This window comes from Humulus lupulus, chromosome 2 (genome assembly GCF_963169125.1).
Source record: "Humulus lupulus chromosome 2, drHumLupu1.1, whole genome shotgun sequence".
NCBI lineage: Eukaryota > Viridiplantae > Streptophyta > Magnoliopsida > Rosales > Cannabaceae > Humulus > Humulus lupulus.
The window spans coordinates 296,252,969-296,272,938 of record NC_084794.1 but is presented as its reverse complement, the minus strand read 5'-3'; the positions used below and the strand labels follow the sequence as shown (position 1 = coordinate 296,272,938).

Here is a 19,970-nt window from a genome sequence, read left to right as displayed (position 1 = left end):
TGGTCAACTCCTGAATTTGGTCAACTGTGTCAACTCTAGCATAAGCCAAGTATGATAAACAACTAGTTTAAACAAGGATCGTTTTTCTTCCACTGAGGGGGTTTTACAAAAGAAGAAAACTAAGAGAAAAATCCATAGATTTTGTTAATGGAAACAACGAGGCATTGGAGACTTTTATCCAAAGGATACAAGAAACTCCCATCAAGCAACTTGGCTTCATCTCAACATGAGGTTCTTCTTTCTCTTTCTTTTTCTTTTTAACAAACAAGTTTTTTTTTTTTTTTCTTTGAAATACATATATATTCAAACCATTTTACTTGTTGGAATTTGTTAGATAGCTTTTTCTTGTTCTGAACTCTTTTCCGATCCTTTGTTTCTTTTGTGACAGAAAAACATATTCAGAAGATTTGTGAAAGTAGCACCCTTGAAGATCATAGCAACTAAAGCCATCAGAAACTTGAAAACCAGGTTACGTAGACAGAAAGAAAATTCAAGAAAAGTTAAAGAATCCCATTTGGAAGATGATGATGATGATGAGTATGAACAGATAACAGTTGATGACAAGATTCAAAACCAGCACAAGGACCAGAATCAGCGTTTGAATCGCCAGCAGCATTCAACTTCTATGAAAATATATGTCAAAATAGCCTCAAACAAGAAAACTATTGTTGTTGAAGCAAGAGGTTATCACATTGTCCACGAAATCAAATCCAAGATTCTTGTTGCTGAAGGAGTCAAACAAGATCAGTACTCTCTATTCCATGGGGGGAAAAGCCTTGAGGATTACAGGACATTGGTGTCACTTGGAATAAAAACCGAATCAACCCTTCATTTGATCTTCCATCCTAGAACTTTGTTGCCAATCATTGTTAGAACCCCAACTGGGAAGCTTCTGAGTTTCGAAGTACAAGTCTTGTACACCATTCGCAATGTCAAAACAATCGTCGAGAGCTTTGTAGGGTGTCCAGTCGACGAATGCAAGATATTTTACGCAGGGAATGAGCTCGAGGACTGCAAGAGCTTGGCCTTTTATGAGATCGAAGAGAATTCGACTTTGGAGCTGCAGCCTTCTTGGATTCAAATTTTTGTTAAGACTTGGAGCTCAAAGACCATAACACTCCATGTTATGAGATCGAATTCAATCAGAGAGGTGAAGGAAAAGCTCTTTTGCAAGGTGGGAATGCCAATTTGCAGGCAGAATATTGTATTTTGTGGAAGAATACTTGATGAAAATCGGAGTCTGTTGTGTTACAATGTGGAAAAGCACTCCACTCTTCATATGTTATTGAAACATTGAAGAAAAAAGTTGATGCCTTTTCTAGGAATGTAATTGTTTTGACTTAGAAAAAAGTGTTCTTTGACAAGTTACATATAAGAACAAGGATGCAACTTTGGATCAGAGAAATTTCCCTGATTTTGTTTTGAAGTTTTACATGTCAAAAAGTCTATTTAGAGAACAGGCTGAATCATATCTATAAATGAAAGACAGCATATATTAGCTTTTTACAGCATATTTGTTTTTCTCTATTCAAAAATTCCCTCAAGGGACAAGAGATAAGAAGTAAGTCATGTACAGATTATTCAACTCTTTACTATGATGTCTTGAAACTGAAATTAAAGAAGAAAAAAACCCAAGACAGTACCAATGACAAATTCAACCCAACAACTCTTGTCCTATCCTATGTTATTTTTCTAGGCAAGACAAACAATGATTTTCATTTGCTGAGTTGACTTTCCCATCCAAAGTTGTTAATCAGAAAGAAAGAAATTAAAAAAAAATTAAAAAAAAAAACAATTGAAAGGTGACATATTGCTGCATAGGAGGTTCATATCAAAACCTCTCACTTGAAAAAGCAAAGCAATTTGGCTTTATTATTAGTATTATTCCCTCCTGACTTGTTCCTCATTGTTCTTCAATTCAAGCCCTGTTTCAGACTCTGTTCCAAGATCAGAGTATTGAGTATCTGTCAATGAATGATGGCCTTTTGATCTTGATGATCTTGTGGAGCTTCCTTCGGTTGATGATGACCCCTTCTTCCTACGAGAGCTTCTTGGGATAGCAGGTTGGTCCTGACCAGCTGAGTCCACTCCAAGATTAGACTTGTGTTGCCGCCTAGAATGGCGAGAACTGCCAGACGAATCACGAGCAGGGGAGCTAGCAGAAGCATCTGTTGTTGAACGGCGGCGCCTGGAATGCTTACCCTCCGAAGAGGGGCCTCTCTTGGTTGGCGAACTAGCTTCCGAGCCGCCCAAATTGCTCGAATGGTGGCGCCTTGATTTCGTATTTTCATTTTGTGTTAAAGGGTCTTGAGTGCCTTGAACAATCACAAGAAAGAAAGGAAAAAAAATGAATGAAAATTGAATTGAATCATCAAGATCAAATGTTGATGTTAGGCCAAAGAAATTAGTAACCAAACCTTGTTGGGAGTTCATTGGGCCAGTAGCTTCCAATGGCCCTGATGACACTTCTGTAGGGGTCCTGAACTCACTCATCTGTGACATAATCACAATTTGGTATAATGTGACATGAAGAAAAATATGGTTTGAAAAGGAAATGTGATTTTGTTGACATACCCAACTGGGGCCATTATTGGCAGAAGGGCCATCCCAACCAATGTGAGCAACATGCTTTACATCAGTGGGAAACCCAATTTGTATTTCCTCTTCTTTCTCATCTGTCATGACATGTTTTTCTTTCTCAACAAATTTTCTAGGAAACCAAACAGAGAATATGATAGAATGAAGAATGAACTGCACTTACCAAATATCTGTGAAATGTATCTGAGGCCTTTCAACAGGCCCTTAACCTTGGTGGTCATCTTTCTTCTGGCTTGTGTACAAGTCAAATAAATAAAGAAACAAAAAACCCTTTTTGAAAACAGAAGAATAAGAGGCAATGGCTGCATTTATGTCCCAAAACATAACATAATTAAGATGTGAAATGTACTCTAAATAATAATAATAACAATGGTACTAAAATGGTTTTGTTTTGTTTTGTTTTGTTTTGATGGCCGGTCCGGCGAGGTGTTTGGTTGGGGGTACCGGTGGCCGGTCAATCAAAAAACAAAGAAGGAAGAAAAGTAGGTGAGAATAGAATAGAAAAGAATAGAAGAGAAGAACAAGTATAGAAAACACAAAGAAAAGAAGAGTGAATAATAGGGAGCCAAGCCAACTGCTTTTTAGTGAATGCGCGCCAAAAACGGTTGCCTCATCAAAACTCTGTGGCCCTTCTTCATTCTCTCTCTCTCTCCATTCTTCAACAAGTTTTACAAATCTTTTACAATAACTATTATCTTTTCTTTTATTATTATTTTTTGGCCCCGTATTTTGCTTCGTTACTTGGTTAGACTTGAATTTTGACAAATTATTTTGTAGGTTCTGTATTTTGTAAAATGATTCAAATAGGCCTCTAAACCTGATTTTAATAAATAAAAACTTAAGTATAATAACACAGTTCTTAGACGGAACGACTGTATTTTTATTTTGAGTTGTTAGTTTGATGAATTATTTGTGATTTTAGTTCAAAATTTTTTGATCAAAATCGGATTTAGGGGTCTATTTGAACTATTTTAGAAAGTACATGGTCCAAAAAGTAATTTGTCAAAATATATGGTCCAAATAGATAATAAGTCAAAACACATAATCTAAAAATATATAAACTTTTTTTTTTAAATCTTACAATATTATATTTTGTTATTAAATTATTCTCCAAAATTCCTAAAATAAATATATTAGATTTGATTTTATTATTTGAATAAAGCATTGAAAATATATGTGTTTGTTTTTGTTATTAAGTTTGAACTTTATTTATTTCTTACAATCAATTTTTTTTTAATTTGATGATAAGTATATGTATAAAGATATTTACTATTTTGAGAAAAAAAAATGAAAATATGTATGAACATTAAAAACAAGTGAAAACATTATGATAAAAATCTAGAATATCCCACTTTTACGTTGTTATTTACTTAAAAAAATATTTGTTAAACCAGAGGAATTCCGAATAGTTTATATTACCGAAAATTAGGTTCAAACACGTTGTTACACGCGTGACTAATTTTTTTTATGCGCGTGGAAAGCAACATGTTTGAACCTAGTTTTCAGTACTCTAAACAACTACAATATATACGGTCATAACAAAAAATCGCGCCAAAAACTATTCAGGGGTCGAGAACACTGAGAGTCCTATCGGTAGGGCTTAACATTATTCTCATATATATATTTATATATATATGTGTGTGCACTCTTAATGGATACTACCCATGGATGGTTACTTTAATATTAACCATTGGATTAAGATCAATGGTCCATATTTTTTATGACCGTGTATATTGTAGCTATTTAGAGCATCCTGCAAATAGGGGTGCACACGAGTTGGGTTTTCGGGTTCGGGTTTTACGAGTTTCAGGTTGAGAAAAATGGTACCGAAACTGATTCGAAATTTTCAGGTTTGTCGGGTTTCGGGTTTGATTTGGGTTGGGCTGGGCCATTTGTGTTTTGGGCTGAAAAGCCAAATTTTACAAAAATGCCATTTTTTACACTTTTTTTCAAGAATACCATTTTTTCTTCAAAAATACCATTTTTTTTATTTTGGGTTGGACTGGGCGAATTTGGTTTTGGGCCAAAAGGCCAAATTTTGCAAAAATACCATTTTTGAATTTTTTTTTTCAAAAATACCATTTATTTTTCAGATTTTGGGTTTGAACCCGAACTCGAGTTTTAACAAACTTCAAACTCGAACCCGACGCGACTTTTGTCGGGTTCGGGTCGGATTTAACCCGAATCCGACGGTTTTCCCAAAAAATGGGTTTTCAGGTTGCAGGTCGGGCGGGATTGCGGGTTTTTCGGGTCAAATGTTCACCCCTACCTGCAAAATGCTCTAAATAGCTGGGTCATAAAAAAAATCGCGCCAAAAACTGTTCACGGATTGTAAACACTGAAAGTCCTACCAATAAGTTTTAAAGCGAAGCTCCTGTAGCAAAATTCTCATATATATATATATATATATATATCTTAACATTATTTGCAACACCATGTATCCACAATATCGTATCACATATATTTTAATTTTAATAACTATTATTCAAAATTACTAACCACTCAAAGCATCACCTCATGACATTAAAAAAATTATAAAACTAAAAGTCGAGTATGTACACTAACCATTCTAATAAAAAGAAGATAGCAAAACTAAAACAAAAATAATAAGAAAATGCTAACGATGGTTGAATAACGAAACCAAACTTTTTGAATACAAAGTCAAACTGACATAAGTCAAGTTGTGAGGAATATCCAACTCTCTAATCCTCTTGCTTCGAATGTTGTATGACAGAATCTTTTGGTACGTCTTCACACGCCTTATCAGCAGTTCTTCATCGCTCCAAAAATCCAAGCAATGAAACAGATCCTTCGATGGTGGCAATGGACCAATCACAAGATGGTTCCTCCAATAAGGGCCACCTCCACCTCCACCTCCTCCTCCGTTAGAGTCATCGGTCAGAACCCACATTCTATAACTCGTAGTGATAGGGAAATAACTTTCCCTGGGCTCGAGGGTTAAAAGCACAACCGACTCATTCTTCCAAACTGAAAGTGAAGCCGAACAATAATCAGTCTCTGGTATCAACGATATGATACTGAATTTCTCAGTACACATGTCAAATGAAACAACTCCGTAAGAAGAACCATTGTTCCAATAATAAACAGAATTCAAGTAGACTCCCGAAAAACCAATGAATTTACCAACGTCACTACTGATATCGATCTCACTCCAAGTATGGCTGCTACTGCTCAGACTACAAATTTGAGCTTTGTATCCTCTTAGCTTGAAGAAAATTTCGACATATTTGTAAACCTTTGATCTTCGATCGTACCCAAATCCATTTGTCCTTCTCCAATAATCAGGAACAGAAAGTTGGGGTTGATCTAAAATCTTGCATTGTCTCAGTGTTGGGTTGTAGAAGACGATTTTGACTTTTCGATCGTAATAGTGTTGGAAACAAATAATGCCATTACAGTGATAGCCTTTGAAATGTGTGCAGATGGCATTGAGCTTTCCTCCACAACGAACTCGAAGCCTGTCATCACCATGATCATCATCACTGTGATTATCGTTATCCCAGGAGAGGGTGAGAGGTTGTGATTTGAAGAATTCAGTTATATTGTATGGCATTGGGGACCGAGTCAGATGAATCAAATGAGGTTGTGAGAGAGATTCTCGTGTTAAGTAAAGTACTGTAGACTCAAACAGAGCTATGGCGTTGGTAGGAGGCTGTGAAGTTTTGGAATGATGAAGACGAAGGTGGTTATGTGCGAATGACTCCATTGTTATGATATTGTACCACAATTTACATACACATTTGAACCTGATAAGAGATTCATGGGGTAATCTCAACATAATTTCTTCCATTATTTCTTCTCCTATGTATGGATTAGTTCTTTTTATATGCTTCTCACCTTCTTCTATACAGAAAAAAATAAATAAAAACTCAGAAACAATAATATATATCTATATATATATATGAGAAGAAAAGGTGAAAAGAGATCTAACCTCCAATACCACTAGCCATGGTTTCTCAAAGATATCGTCTACGAAGAAGATGACTGTAATCTGAGAGAAAAATTTGGAATCTGTTTTAAGTGATTAATTTCTTATTTTGAAATAATATAATCCGAAATTACTTATATAAACTCAAGAGTAATTTCAATTTTTAATGGGTTGACACGTGGCAAGTTAGTTATACAACAACTTTCTTTCCCATATGCCCTGTTACGTTGTTGCGTCCAATTGGCTTATTATCTCATAATTTAATTTAATATATTAATTATCAAATAATATAGTATAAAATAAAGGACATATTATCGTTTGTTTTAAAAAAATACGTAAAAAAATATCTTTTTCAAAAATATATATGTATATATATGTATATATTTTTCAACTTTTAAAAATAAATATTATATATAATAACTAATGTTTGTGTGTGTATCATTTCTGAAACTAAATATTAGAATTTAATACCTCTAATACCTTCAAACTTGTGTCAATAAAGCTAGCAATTACCACATTTTCTAACACATTTTCTAATTCTTTCTCTTATGAGAATTTGTCCAAATTTTGGAGATTCAGCACCAAAATTTAAGTTATACATCACTTTGTACCAAAAATATAATGTTATTACATATAATACCAAACCAAGATGTTTTTTTTATATAGGCTAAGAAGGAGGACAAAATCCTCTCATTACCAATGTGAGACTAATTCCTACTATGTTATTCAATTCAAAAAATTCTAACACATTTCTCTTCCCAACTCAAAATTTCTCCTACAATAACTTCTATTATACTCGGAACAGTGTTGGCCAATGCTCATGCATTTCCTATATCTGCAGAGAAAGATCGTAACGGCGGTAAGGAGACTTCCCAGTCAGTTGAGAAGATCCATCACTCTCAGAGACCGAGCACTACAAGGGGCTGAAGGTGGTGAGGTCCGTCAATTTAGAGCACCAATCTTTGACACAGTTACTCGTATTATTCTGGAAGGACCAATTTGGGAGTCCTACTTCGAAAACTGTGGTCACTACTACAAATATAGGGTTTCTCTGCGCTTTTTTTTTTCAATCTAAAATAAAAAGCGCAGAGAAAAGGATTGAAGGACACTTAGGAACTATGTTATTGCGGTTTTTTTAAAATACGCAATGTAAAGTAGGAAAAGTGGGAAGTGAAAATTTTTTCTCTATGGTTTTTAAAAAAAAAACGTAGAGAAAAGTTGCACTACTTTTCCCCGCGAATTTTTAAGAAAACCACAGAGAAATAAATATTTTTCTCTGCGGTTTTATTGAAAAAACCGCAGAGAAAAGTATTGTAGTTTACAAAAATTACAATAAAACCGCGGAGAAAAGTCTTTCTTTCTCAGCGGTTGTTTTAAAAAAACCGCGGAGAAAAGTACATCTTTCTCTGCGGTTGGCTTATTACAACCGCAGAGAAAGATGTTCTTTCTCCGTGGTTGGCATACCACTTTTCTCTGCGGTCGAATACACTACGGTTTTCGAGAACACATTGCGTTTTTCAATACTCTCGAAAACCGCAGTGTATTAAGTAAAAAAACCGCAGAGAAAAGCCTTTTTTGTAGTAGTGGGTGTTGAAGAAGGAGATCTTCTCCTCTTGAAGCTTGGTCAATCTCGATGACAATCCCACATATATTATCATCACCACGCACCATGCCGGACTGAATATTGGGCTGCAACCAACTCTTATTGAGCCATTTTTATGTGCAAAGATATTGATGGGGTCGGACCTCCGCCAATTCAGATTAATGAGAGAGATAGTACGAGCAATCAGACAAGTTTATGAAGATTCGAACAATATTCATATTCAACTCTATGACGAGAGTCTGCCTCACTACTTTCAAAATGATACAATGTTATGTTGGAGACAAAACGGTAATTTTTATATTTCAGATGAAAGTTTATGGTTAGATTACGTTATTATTAATCACGGTCTTCAAGTAGGTGATTTAATTGTCTTCAATGTTGCTCTTCCTGTACGGATTACCATCACCATTTACATGCTTGATGATCAACACCATTTCATAACTCTACACCCACCAAATCCTAATTGATCTTCTTCTTCCTTTGCTTTTGGGTGGGCTGGTGTAGTTTTGGGCTTTGGGCTTTTGGGTGGGTTGTTGTTTGTTTGCTTTGGGCTTTTGGGATTTTGGGCTTTTGTTTGTTTTTGGCTGAGCTGTTGTTATTCATTTTAAAATGTTCTCATGTGTTACATTTCTTTCACTGTTCATTTTGTAGGAAAAATATAATGTTATTACATATAATACCAAGCCAAGATGCTTTCTTTATATAAGCCAAGAAGGAGGACAAAATCCTCTCATTACCAATGTGGGACTAATTCCTATTATGTTATTCAATTCAAAAAATTCTAACACATTTCTCTTCCCAACTCAAAATTTCTCATACAATGACTCTTATTATACTCGGAATAGTGTCGGTCAATGCTCATGCATTTCCTATATCTACCAAGAAAGATCGTAACGGCGGTAAGGAGGCTTCCTAGTCAGTTGAGAAGATCCATTACTCTTAGAGACCGAGCACTACAAATGGCTGATGGTGGTGAGGTACGTCAATTCAGAGCACCGATCTCCGACACAGTTACTCGTATTATTCTAGAAGGACCAGTTTGGGAGTCCTACGTCAAAGACCGTGGTGTTGAAGAAGGAGATCTTCTCATTTTGAAGCTTGGTCAATCTCGTTGACAATCCCACAGATATTATCATCACCACACACCATGCCGGACTGAATATTAGGCTACAATCAACTCTTATTGAGCCCTTTTTATGTGCAAAGTCATTGATGGGGTCGGACCTCCGCCAATTCAGATTAACGAGAGAGATAGTACGAGCAGTCAGACAAATTTATGAATATTCGAACAATATTCAAATTCAACTCTATGATGAGAGTTTGCCTCACTACTTTCAAAGTGATGCAATGTTACATTGGAGACAAAACGGTGATTTGTATATTTCCGGTGAGATTTTATGGTCAGATTACGTTATTAATTGCGGTTTTCAAGTGAGTGATTTAATTGTCTCCAATGTTGCTCTTCCTGTAGGGATTACCATCACCATTTACAGACTTGATGATCAACTCCATCTTATAACTCCACACCCACCAAATCCTAATTGATCTTCCTCTTCCTCCCATCGTCAGGAATAATTCACTATTGGGCTGTTGTTTGCTTTTGGGTGGGCTGTTGTTTGCTTGGGCTTTTGGGTGGGCTGTTGTAATTTTGGGCTGTTGTTTGCTTTTGGGTAGGCTGTTGTAGTTTTGGGCTTTTGGGTGGGCATTTGTTTGTTTTTGGTTGGGCTGTTGTACTTCATTTTAAAGGACATATGCTACATATTTTTTGTGGTGACGATTGGTATTTTCATTCAAATATATAAACAAAAGAGTAATTTCAATTCTTAATGAGTTGACACGTGGCAAGTTAGTTATACAACAACTTTATTTCCTTTATGCCCTGTTACGTTGCTACGTCCAATTGGCTTATTATCTCTTAATTTAATTTAATATATTAATTATCAAATAATATAGTTATAAAATAAAGGACAGATTCTCGTTTGTTTTAAAAAAAATACTTAAAAAATATCTATTTTTAAAAATATATATATACATATAATATCTTCCTCTTGGTTCGAATCTTCTAGAGAATTTTTGTAAATTTGGAAAGAAAAACTATACATCAAATTATTTTTCAACTTTTAAAAAACAAAATATTTAGAGAAAAATATTATGGTAAGTATGTTAATAAATATCATTAATGACCTATCTTTATATGTAATGTTTGTGTGTGCACATATCATTACTCAAACTAAATATTAGAATTTAATACCTTCAAACTTGTGTCAATAAAGCTAGCAATTACCACATTTGAATTTGTCCAAATTTTGGAGATTCAGCACCAAAATTTAATTTATACCTACACTGTTCATTTTGTAGGAAAAATATAATGTTATTACATTTAATACCAAGCCAAGATGTTTTTTTTATATAGGCTAAGAAGGAGGACAAAATCCTCTCATTACCAATGTGGGACTAATTCCAACTATGTTATTCAATTCAAAAAATTATAACACATTTCTCTTCCCAACTCAAAATTTATCCTACAATGACTTCTATTATACGCAGAACAGTGTTGGCCAATGCTCATGCATTTCCTATATCTGCCGAGAAAGATCGTAACGGCGGTAAGGATGCTTCCATGTCAGCTGAGAAGATCCATCACTCTCAGAGATCGAGCACTACAAGGGGCTGAAGGTGGTTAGGTCCGTCAATTCAAAGCACCAATCTCCAACGCAGTTACTCGTACTATTCTGGAAGGACCAGTTTGGGAGTCCTACTTTGAAGACTGTGGTGTTGAAGAAGGAGATCTTCTCCTCTTGAAGCTTGGTCAATCTCGATGACAATCCCACAGATATTATCATCACCACGCACCATCTCGGACTACATATTGGGCTGCAACCAACTCTTATTGAGCCATTTTTATGTGCAAAGCTGTTGATGGGGTCGGACCTCCGCCAATTCCGATTAATGAGAGAGATAGTATGAGCAGTCATACAAGTTTATGAAGATTCGAACAATATTCATATTCAACTCTATGATGAGAGTCTGCCTCACTACTTTCAAAATGATACAATGTTATGTTGGAGACAAAACGGTGATTTTTATATTTCAGGTGAGATTTTATGGTCAGATTATGTTATTAATCTCGGTTTTCAAGTGAGTGATTAATTGTCTCTAATGTTGCTCTTCCTGTACGGATTACCATCACCATTTACAGGCTTGATGATCAACTCCATTTCATAACTCCACACCCACCAAATCCTAATTGATCTTCCTCTTCCTTTGCTTTTGGGTGGGCTGGTGTAGTTTTGGGCTTTTGGGTGGGCTATTGTTTGTTTGCTTTGGACTTTTGGGATTTTGTTTGTTTTTGGATGAGTTGTTGTTATTCATTTTAAAATGTTCCCATGTGTTAATTTCCAAATGCTTTTGCATTTCTTACACTGTTCATTTTGTAGGAAAAATATAATGTTATTACATATAATACAAAGCCAAGATGTTTTCTTTATATAAGCCAAGAAGGAGCACAAAATCATCTCATTACCAATGTGGGACTAATTCCTATTATGTTATTCAATTCAAAAAATTCTAACACATTTCTCTTCCTAACTCAAAATTTCTCATACATTGACTCTTATTATACTCGGAAAAAAGTGTCGGTCAATGCTCATGCATTTCCTATATCTGCCAAGAAAGATCGTAACGGCGGTAAGGAGGGTTCCCAGTCAGTTGAGAAGATCCATCACTCTCAGAGATCGAGCACTACAAATGGCTGAAGGTGGAGAGGTCCGTCAATTCAGAGCATCGATCTCCGACACAATTACTCGTATTATTCTAGAAGGACCAGTTTGGGAGTCCTACGCCGAAGACCGTGGTGTTGAAGAAGGAGATCTTCTCATCTCGAAGCTTGGTCAATCTCGATGACAATCCCACAGATATTATCATTACCACATACCATGACGGGCTGAATATTAGGCTGCAACCAACTCTTACTGAGTCATTTTTATGTGCAAATCCATTGATGGGGTCGGATCTCTGCCAATTCAGATTAACGAGAGAGATAGTATGAGCAGCCAGACAAGTTTATGAAGATTCGAACAATATTCAAATTCAACTCTATGATTAGAGTCTGCCTCACTACTTTCAAAGTGATGCAATGTTATGTTGGAGACAAAACAATGATTTGTATATTTCAGGTGACATTTTATGGTCAGATTATGTTATTAATCACGGTTTTCAAGTGGGTGATTTAATTGTCTCCAATGTTGCTCTTCCTGTATGGATTACCATCACCATTTACAGGCTTGATGATCAACTCCATTTCATAACTCCACACCCACCAAATCCTAATTGATCATTTTGTAGGAAAAATATAATGTTATTACATATAATACCAAGCCAAGATGTTTTTTTTTTTATATAGGCTAAGAAGGAGGACAAAATCCTCTCATTACCAATGTGAGACTAATTCCTACTATGTTATTCAATTCAAAAAATTATAACAAATTTCTCTTCCTAACTCAAAATTTCTCCTACAATGACTTCTATTATACTCGGAACAGTGTTGGCCAATGCTCATGCATTTACTATATCTGCCGAGGAAGATCGTAACGGCGGTAAGGAGGCTTCCCAGTCAGTTGAGAAGATCCATCACTCTCAGAGACCAAGCACTACAAGGGGCTGAAGGTGGTGAGGTCTGTCAATTCAAAGCACCAATCTTCGACATAGTTACTCGTATTATTCTAGAAGGACCAGTTTGGGAGTCCTACTTTGAAGACTGTGGTGTTGAAGAAGGAGATCTTCTTCTCTTGAAGCTTGGTCAATCTCGATGACAATCCCACATATATTATCATCACCACGCACCATGACGGACTGAATATTGGGCTGCAACCAACTCTTATTGAGCCATTTTTATGTGCAAATCTGTTGATGGGGTCGGATCTCCGCCAATTCAGATTAATGAGAGAGATAGTACGAGCAGTCTGACAAGTTTATGAAGATTCAAACAATATTTATATTCAACTCTATGATGAGAGTCTGCCTCATTACTTTCAAAATGATACAATGTTATGTTGGAGACAAAACGGTGATTTGTATATTTCCGACGAAAGTTTATGGTTAGATTACGTTATTAATCACGGTCTTCAAGTAGGTGATTTAATTGTCTTCAATATTGCTCTTCCTGTACGGATTACCATCACCATTTATAGGCTTGATGATCAACTCCATTTCCTAACTCCACACCCACCAAATCCTAATTGATCTTCCTCTTCCTTTGGTTTTGGGTGTGCTAGTGTAGTTTTGGGCTTTTGGGTGGGTTGTTGTTTGTTTGTTTTGGACTTTTATTTGTTTTTGGCTGAGTTGTTGTTATTCATTTTAAAATGTTCCCATGTGTTAGTTTCCAAATGATTTTGCATTTCTTACACTGTTCATTTTGTAGGAAAAATATAATGTTATTACATATAATACCAAGTCAAGATGCTTTCTTTATATAAGCCAAGAAGGAGGACAAAATCCTATCATTACCAATGTGGGACTAATTCCTATTATGTTATTCAATTCAAAAAATTCTAACACATTTTTCTTCCCAACTCAAAATTTCTCATACAATGACTCCTATTATACTCGGAATAGTGTGAGTCAATGCTCATGCATTTCCTATATCTGCCGAGAAAGATCGTAACGGCGGTAAGGGGGCTTCCCAGTCAGCTGAGAAGATCCATCACTCTCAGAGACCGAACACTATAAATGGCTGAAGGTGGTGAGGTCTGTCATTTCAGAGCACCGATCTCTGACACAGTTACTCGTATTATTCTAGAAGGACCAGTTTGGGAGTCCTACGTCTAAAAAATTAAATTTTTACGGTCAAACATTTTTTTTTTCTATCTTACAGTTTTAAGAAATTTTTACATTTTTATGGTTGTCTTTTTTTGTGTTGTTTATAGATTTTTCTTTTGTTTAGTTGTTTTGATATATATATATATATACATATATATATATTGTTTTTTTAGTTTTTTTTCGGTTAATACAGTGAGTTATTTTTTTTTAAATCGTATTTTTGTAATTATACAATTTTGATAATCGTACATTTTAAAACTTGAGTACGTATTTTTAAAGAAAAAAAAGCAGGAACCATGAAAAAGTTAAAAAAATATATATTTAAAAAAAATATCAATATATTAAGAAAAAATGAAAAATACAAGAAGTCGTTCTTTTGTATAGACTTTTTTTTTTTTTAAGTGCCCCATTCTTTTACATTTTTTTTTTGTAAGATTCTCATGATTTTCAACATACCCATATTTTTTAATAAAAAAAATTCAAAAGCATATTTACTATTATGTGGCAACGAGCAAAATAGCCCTCAAAACAACCATTATTTGGATAAATGTTTCAGTTTTAAAAAAAAAATCAACAAACGACCCAATACAACAAATTAGTATAGCGAAATTCCATATTTACCCTTACTCTCTTTAACTTCTTTAGTCTTAGGTAAATCTTAATATTCACTTGAGACTTTGTGCAAAATGATAACACTAATATAAAAACGGTAATCAACAATATAAAAATTGTCGTTTCTCTACAATTTTAAAAATGAGGACATTAACTTACTCATGCCATTATTTTGGGTTATTTAGTATAATTTCTTATTAATTAATAGATCAAGTATGTATTTTCTAAAAAAAAAAAAAACAGCCATTGCTAGGTGTCTCAAGCATTGTATTAACACAGCCACTGTACCATTATATTCACATAGGTGAAATATATATATATATATACATATATATATATAATTACTCTCCAAAATTGAGTGATTAAAATGAAACCACAAAGAAAGTGAGTAACAGCTAAGAGATGGATTTAGATTTTTTTTTTAAAATTATGGCATAAAAACATGATGAATTGCAAACTTTAAATATAAATTTAGTTTGAGAGAAGATGGTGAATGGACAACTATAAAAAAAAAAAAAAGATAACCTAAATAATAATAATCATCTTGTAGTTTAGCTTAGTTTCCTTCCTAAGAATAATCCAAGGAACAGAAATCATCTCATTATGTTCAATTTATTTTGTTTTTGGGCTGCTGTTGGGTTGTTAAGGCCTAATCTTTGGGATTGGGCTTGGGCTTTTATCTTGCAATTCATTTAAGTTTTATTAAGTAGGTTATTAGGTTAATCATCACGTTAAACACGTGTTGGTTCTCATCTCATAAAGAAAAAGAAAAAGAAAAAGAAAAAGAAAAAGAAAAAAAAAAAAAGCTGGTTCTGGGTTCATGATTTGGTAGAAAATTAAAAAAATGTTGTGAAAATTGGATCAATTGCATAATTTAAGTTCAAAGAAAAAAGCTCAAAATTTTGACAACTTCAACAAATTATTATGCATTTTGTAACTTTAGCATCGTTTTGACTTGGCTTGAGAATTGGCATTTTTGAATTTTTCATAATTATTTTTAAATAGTAAAGAATTCAATAGATTGATTAAAATCAATTTAAAAAATCAAAATCTAAAATTTAACATCCAACATCTAAGAAAAAAAATTGATGAACTTGTGGGCATGAACACCAAAACACGAACTCAAACCCAGAAAATTCCATCAAAATACAAAACCTATATTTGTATATTTTTTTTCTCAAACTTGTGTTCATTCAAAATAAACAAGATTAGTGTCTTCTCTACAAAGAACAAAATAAGCTAGATATTTTTTTTTTCAAATCGACATTCACCCATACCCAAATAAACCAGGTCCAAAATCATCAATGTCATCTCCAATAGAAGACTTTGCCAAGAAATTTGACTCAAACGGCTGCCTTCATGCCAGCAACCTCATACCGAGACTTTGCCTAGAAATTTGACTCGAACACCGCTGCCTTTATTCATATTCAACTCCCTTTATTCATATTCAACTCTACCCACTACTTTCAAAATGATACAATGTTATGTTGGAGACAAAACAGTGATTTGTATATTTCAGACGAAAGTTTATGGTTAGATTACATTATTAATCACGGTCTTCAAGTAGGTGATTTAATTGTCTTCAATGTTGCTGTTGCTCTTCCTGCACGGATTACCATCACCATTTACAGGCTTGATGGTCAACTTCATTTCATAACTCCACACCCACCAATGATTGTTATTCATTTTAAACCAATGATTGTTATTCATTTTAAAATGTTCCCATGTGTTAGTTTCTAAATGCTTTTACATTTCTTACACTGTTCATTTTGTAGGAAAAATATAATGTTATTATATATAATACCACCTCAAGATGCTTTCTTTATATAAGCCAAGAAGGAGGACAAAATCCTCTCATTACCAATGTGGGACTAATTCCTATTATGTTATTCAATTCAAAAAGTTCTAACACATTTCTCTTCCCAACTCAAAATTTATTATACAAGGACTCCTATTATACTCGGAACAGTGTCGGTCAATGCTTATGCATTTCCTATATCTATCGAGAAAGATCGTAACGGCGGTAAGGAGGCTTCCCAGTCAGCTGAGAAGATCCATCAATCTCAAAGACCGAGCACTACAAATGGCTGAGGTGGTGAGGTCCGTCAATTCAGAACACCGATCTCCGACACAGTTACTCGTATTATTCTAGAAGGACCAGTTTGGGAGTCCTACGTCGAAGACCGTGGTGTTGAAGAAGGAGATCTTCTCATCTTGAAGCTTGGTCAATCTCGATGACAATCCCACAGACATTATCATCACCACACACCATGCTGGACTGAATATTAGGCTGCAACCAACTCTTATTGAGCCATTTTTATGTGCAAAGCCATTGATAGGGTCGGACCTTCACCAATTCAAATTAACGAGAGAGATAGTACAAACAGTCAGACAAGTTTATGAAGATTCGAACAATATTCAAATTCAACTCTATGATGAGAGTTTGCCTCACTACTTTCAAAGTGATGCAATGTTACGTTGGAGAAAAAACGGTGATTTGTATATTTCAGGTGAGATTTTATGGTCAAATTACATTATTAATTGCGGTTTTCAAGTAGGTGATTTAATTGTCTCCAGCTCTTCCTGTGTGGATTACCATCAACAATAATAGTCATCTTGTAGTTTAGCTGAGTTTCCTTCCTGGATGAAGACCAAGAATAATCCAAGGAACATAAATCATCTCATTATGTTCAATTTATTTTGTTTTTGGGCTGCTGTTGGGTTGTTAAGGCCTAATCTTTGGGCTTGGGCTTTGATCTTGCAATTCATTTAAGTTTTATGGGATTACATACTCATTTTTACGATTAGTTAACTAAAATTAGTTATTAAATAAATTTACTTAAATTTTACCTATTATTATAATAATATTTCTATCTTTACTTATACACATATAACTTAAGTATGACTAAAATGTATAATTGGTAGATTCAAATAAATATTGGGTATAAAATTAATTTGTTTAAAAAATAGCTAAAAATTAAATGACATCTCTAAAACTGGATACTCCGTATAATTTGTATAAGTGTTTTATTTAAAAGGTTATTAGGTTAATCATCACGTTAAACACGTGTTGGTTCTCATTTCATAAAGAAAACAAAAAAAAAGCTGGTTCTAGGTTCTTGATTTGGTTGAAAATTCAAAAAGTGTTGTAAAAATTGGATCAATTGCATAATAATTTAAGTTCAAAGAAAAAAGCTCAAAACTTTGACAACTTCAACAAATTATTATGCATTTTGTAACTTTAGCATCGTTTTGACTTGGCTTGAGAATTGACATTTTTTATCAAGCATTTTTTTTAAGGAAATCTGCGACAATAATACCTATGTAGTTCGATTTGTTGCATTTAAATGCTTATGTAAAAATTTTAGCGGCACTAATGCCTACTGTTACGAATTTGGTGTAGTTATTGGTCCCTGACCATTAAGTCTAACCAACCAGGGATCTACGTGACACTCACGTAGCTGCATCTGATTTGACTATTTTTTTTAAATTAATAAATATTTTAAAAATTATTAAAAAATTATTTTTAAAATTTTAATAATTATTTTTAAATGGTAAAGAATTCAATAAATTAATTAAAATCAATTTAAAAAATCAAAATCTAAAATTTAACATCCAACATCTAAGAAAAAAAAATTGATGAACTTGTGGGCATGAACACCAAAACACGAACTCAAACCCAGAAAATTACATCAAAATACAAAACCCAGATTTGTGTATTTTTTTCTCAAACTTGTGTTCATTCAAAATAAACAAGATTAGTGTTTCTCTACAAAGAACAAAATAAACTAGATAATTTTTTTTTCAAATCGACATTCACCCATACCCAAATAAAACAGGTCCGAAATCATCAATGCCATCTCTAATAGAAGACTTTGCCGAGAAATTTGACTCAAACGGCTGCCTTCATGCCAGCAACCTCAAACCGAGACTTTGCCCAGAAATTTGACTCGAACACCGCTGCCTTCATGCAGAAGCTGGACTGGGCTGAATCCTATCGAGCATGGATAAGACTTATGGTAAAGTCATTGGTTGAAGAAGTCTCTTGTTTTGTTAAAGAGGAAGTGCTTGCTTCACATGTATGTTTCCCTAAAAAGAAACTTGGCTCTTTGGGTTGAGGCAGAGCATTCTTCTCACCTAACATCAGAAGCACAGATGACATTGCAGGCCTATCTTCAGGAAGCTGTTGAACACACAAGAGAGCGACATGGATACAACGCAACACTTCCGAGAGCATGCATGATTCGACACAATAGCATTCATCAATCAGTTCTAATGACCTTCCTTCTTTCCACAAATTCCATGCCTAAGCAAAATTTCAACATAACTTTTTAATGCCTGGTTTACTTTTTTGTAAACAAACAAACAATAACTGACACTTACTTGTCCTATGAGATTAATGTTGTCACTTGGATTATAAAACCCTTTATTTCTCTTGCCACTTACAATCTCTAAAATCAAATTGCCAAAGCTAAAGACATCAGATTTGACCGAGAACTGGCCATCGATAGCATACTCTGGTGCCATGTAGCCACTGGTAGAAGAATATAAGAAGAAACAACGTCAAACTAGAAATAAGTTATGGACAGAAGAATATTCATAATAAAATAAAACAGCTGTTATATGCTTACAAGGTCCCAACTACTCTGTTTGTAACTCCTTCTGTCTGATCACCCCCAAAAGTTCTAGCCATACCAAAAATAAAGAAGTTTAAAACTAAGAATAATATATTACTCTTGGTTAGAATCTTCTAGATATTTTTTGTAAATTTGGAAAGGAAAAATTATATCATTAATGTTTGTGTGTACAGATATCATTACTCAAAAATTGTGTAAAGTTTGTTGTGTAATATTACACCAAAAGCCATATACTTCAGGCCTGTTGCAACGGTTTCAGTGTTTCTAAAACTCAATGCTTGAATACCACAGAAAGAATTTCATTTATACTATTTGATTTTATGCACATTCATTGTCCTCCCAAACCATCAACAATGGTCCTGCAAAAGAGAAAACAGCTCAAAGTTTGAAAGTTTCTGCTACTAGCCAATAGAATATCTATAACTTGAAGAATATAAAATCGAACAATTGTCCAAGAAAAATTATACTACAGTGTCTGCTGCATTTTCTATTTAAAGAGTCCATGAAATTTATGTTAGAAAAAAAAAATCCATGAAGCTAGAAGTTATTTGTGGATATTGTCTGAAACTTAAATGTTCAGGGGAAATTTTCAATCAACCTTGTAAGTAGATTGTAAATTAGGAATCATGACCAATTTCAATCTAGAATCGAATACATGTCAACCCATTAACCATCTTATATTTAACAATGAGGTTAAAATCAACATACAACTCAAACAAATTCTTGAACCAACTAGACCAAATCGCACCATAAT

The 19,970-nt window shown here is 34.2% G+C and overlaps 4 protein-coding genes across 4 annotated transcripts; 1 reads left to right on the top strand and 3 right to left on the bottom strand.

Annotated features, from left to right (window-relative positions):
- Positions 1 to 147: 147 nt before the first annotated feature.
- Positions 148 to 1,297, top strand: LOC133815757 (polyubiquitin-like). The gene is made up of 2 exons (XM_062248560.1): positions 148 to 231; positions 389 to 1,297. The coding sequence occupies exons 1-2, from the start codon at positions 148 to 150 to the stop codon at positions 1,295 to 1,297; spliced, it is 993 nt and encodes a 330-aa protein (XP_062104544.1).
- LOC133819984 (CRIB domain-containing protein RIC7) lies at positions 1,211 to 3,106 on the bottom strand. Its single transcript, XM_062253377.1, has 4 exons — positions 2,762 to 3,106; positions 2,575 to 2,675; positions 2,418 to 2,493; positions 1,211 to 2,315 (listed from the first exon to the last, which is right to left on the bottom strand). Exons 1-4 carry the CDS (start codon positions 2,904 to 2,906, stop codon positions 1,882 to 1,884), a joined length of 756 nt encoding a protein of 251 aa, XP_062109361.1. The 5' UTR covers positions 2,907 to 3,106; the 3' UTR covers positions 1,211 to 1,881.
- Positions 3,107 to 5,215: 2,109 nt separating this feature from the next.
- Positions 5,216 to 6,325, bottom strand: LOC133815755 (uncharacterized). The gene has a single exon (XM_062248559.1). The coding sequence runs from the start codon at positions 6,323 to 6,325 to the stop codon at positions 5,216 to 5,218; it is 1,110 nt and encodes a 369-aa protein (XP_062104543.1).
- An 11,875-nt stretch (positions 6,326 to 18,200) lies between these two features.
- Positions 18,201 to 19,273, bottom strand: LOC133819982 (G-type lectin S-receptor-like serine/threonine-protein kinase SD1-1). Its single transcript, XM_062253374.1, has 3 exons — positions 19,211 to 19,273; positions 18,963 to 19,113; positions 18,201 to 18,885 (listed from the first exon to the last, which is right to left on the bottom strand). Exons 1-3 carry the CDS (start codon positions 19,270 to 19,272, stop codon positions 18,574 to 18,576), a joined length of 525 nt encoding a protein of 174 aa, XP_062109358.1. The 5' UTR covers position 19,273; the 3' UTR covers positions 18,201 to 18,573.
- Positions 19,274 to 19,970: the final 697 nt, after the last annotated feature.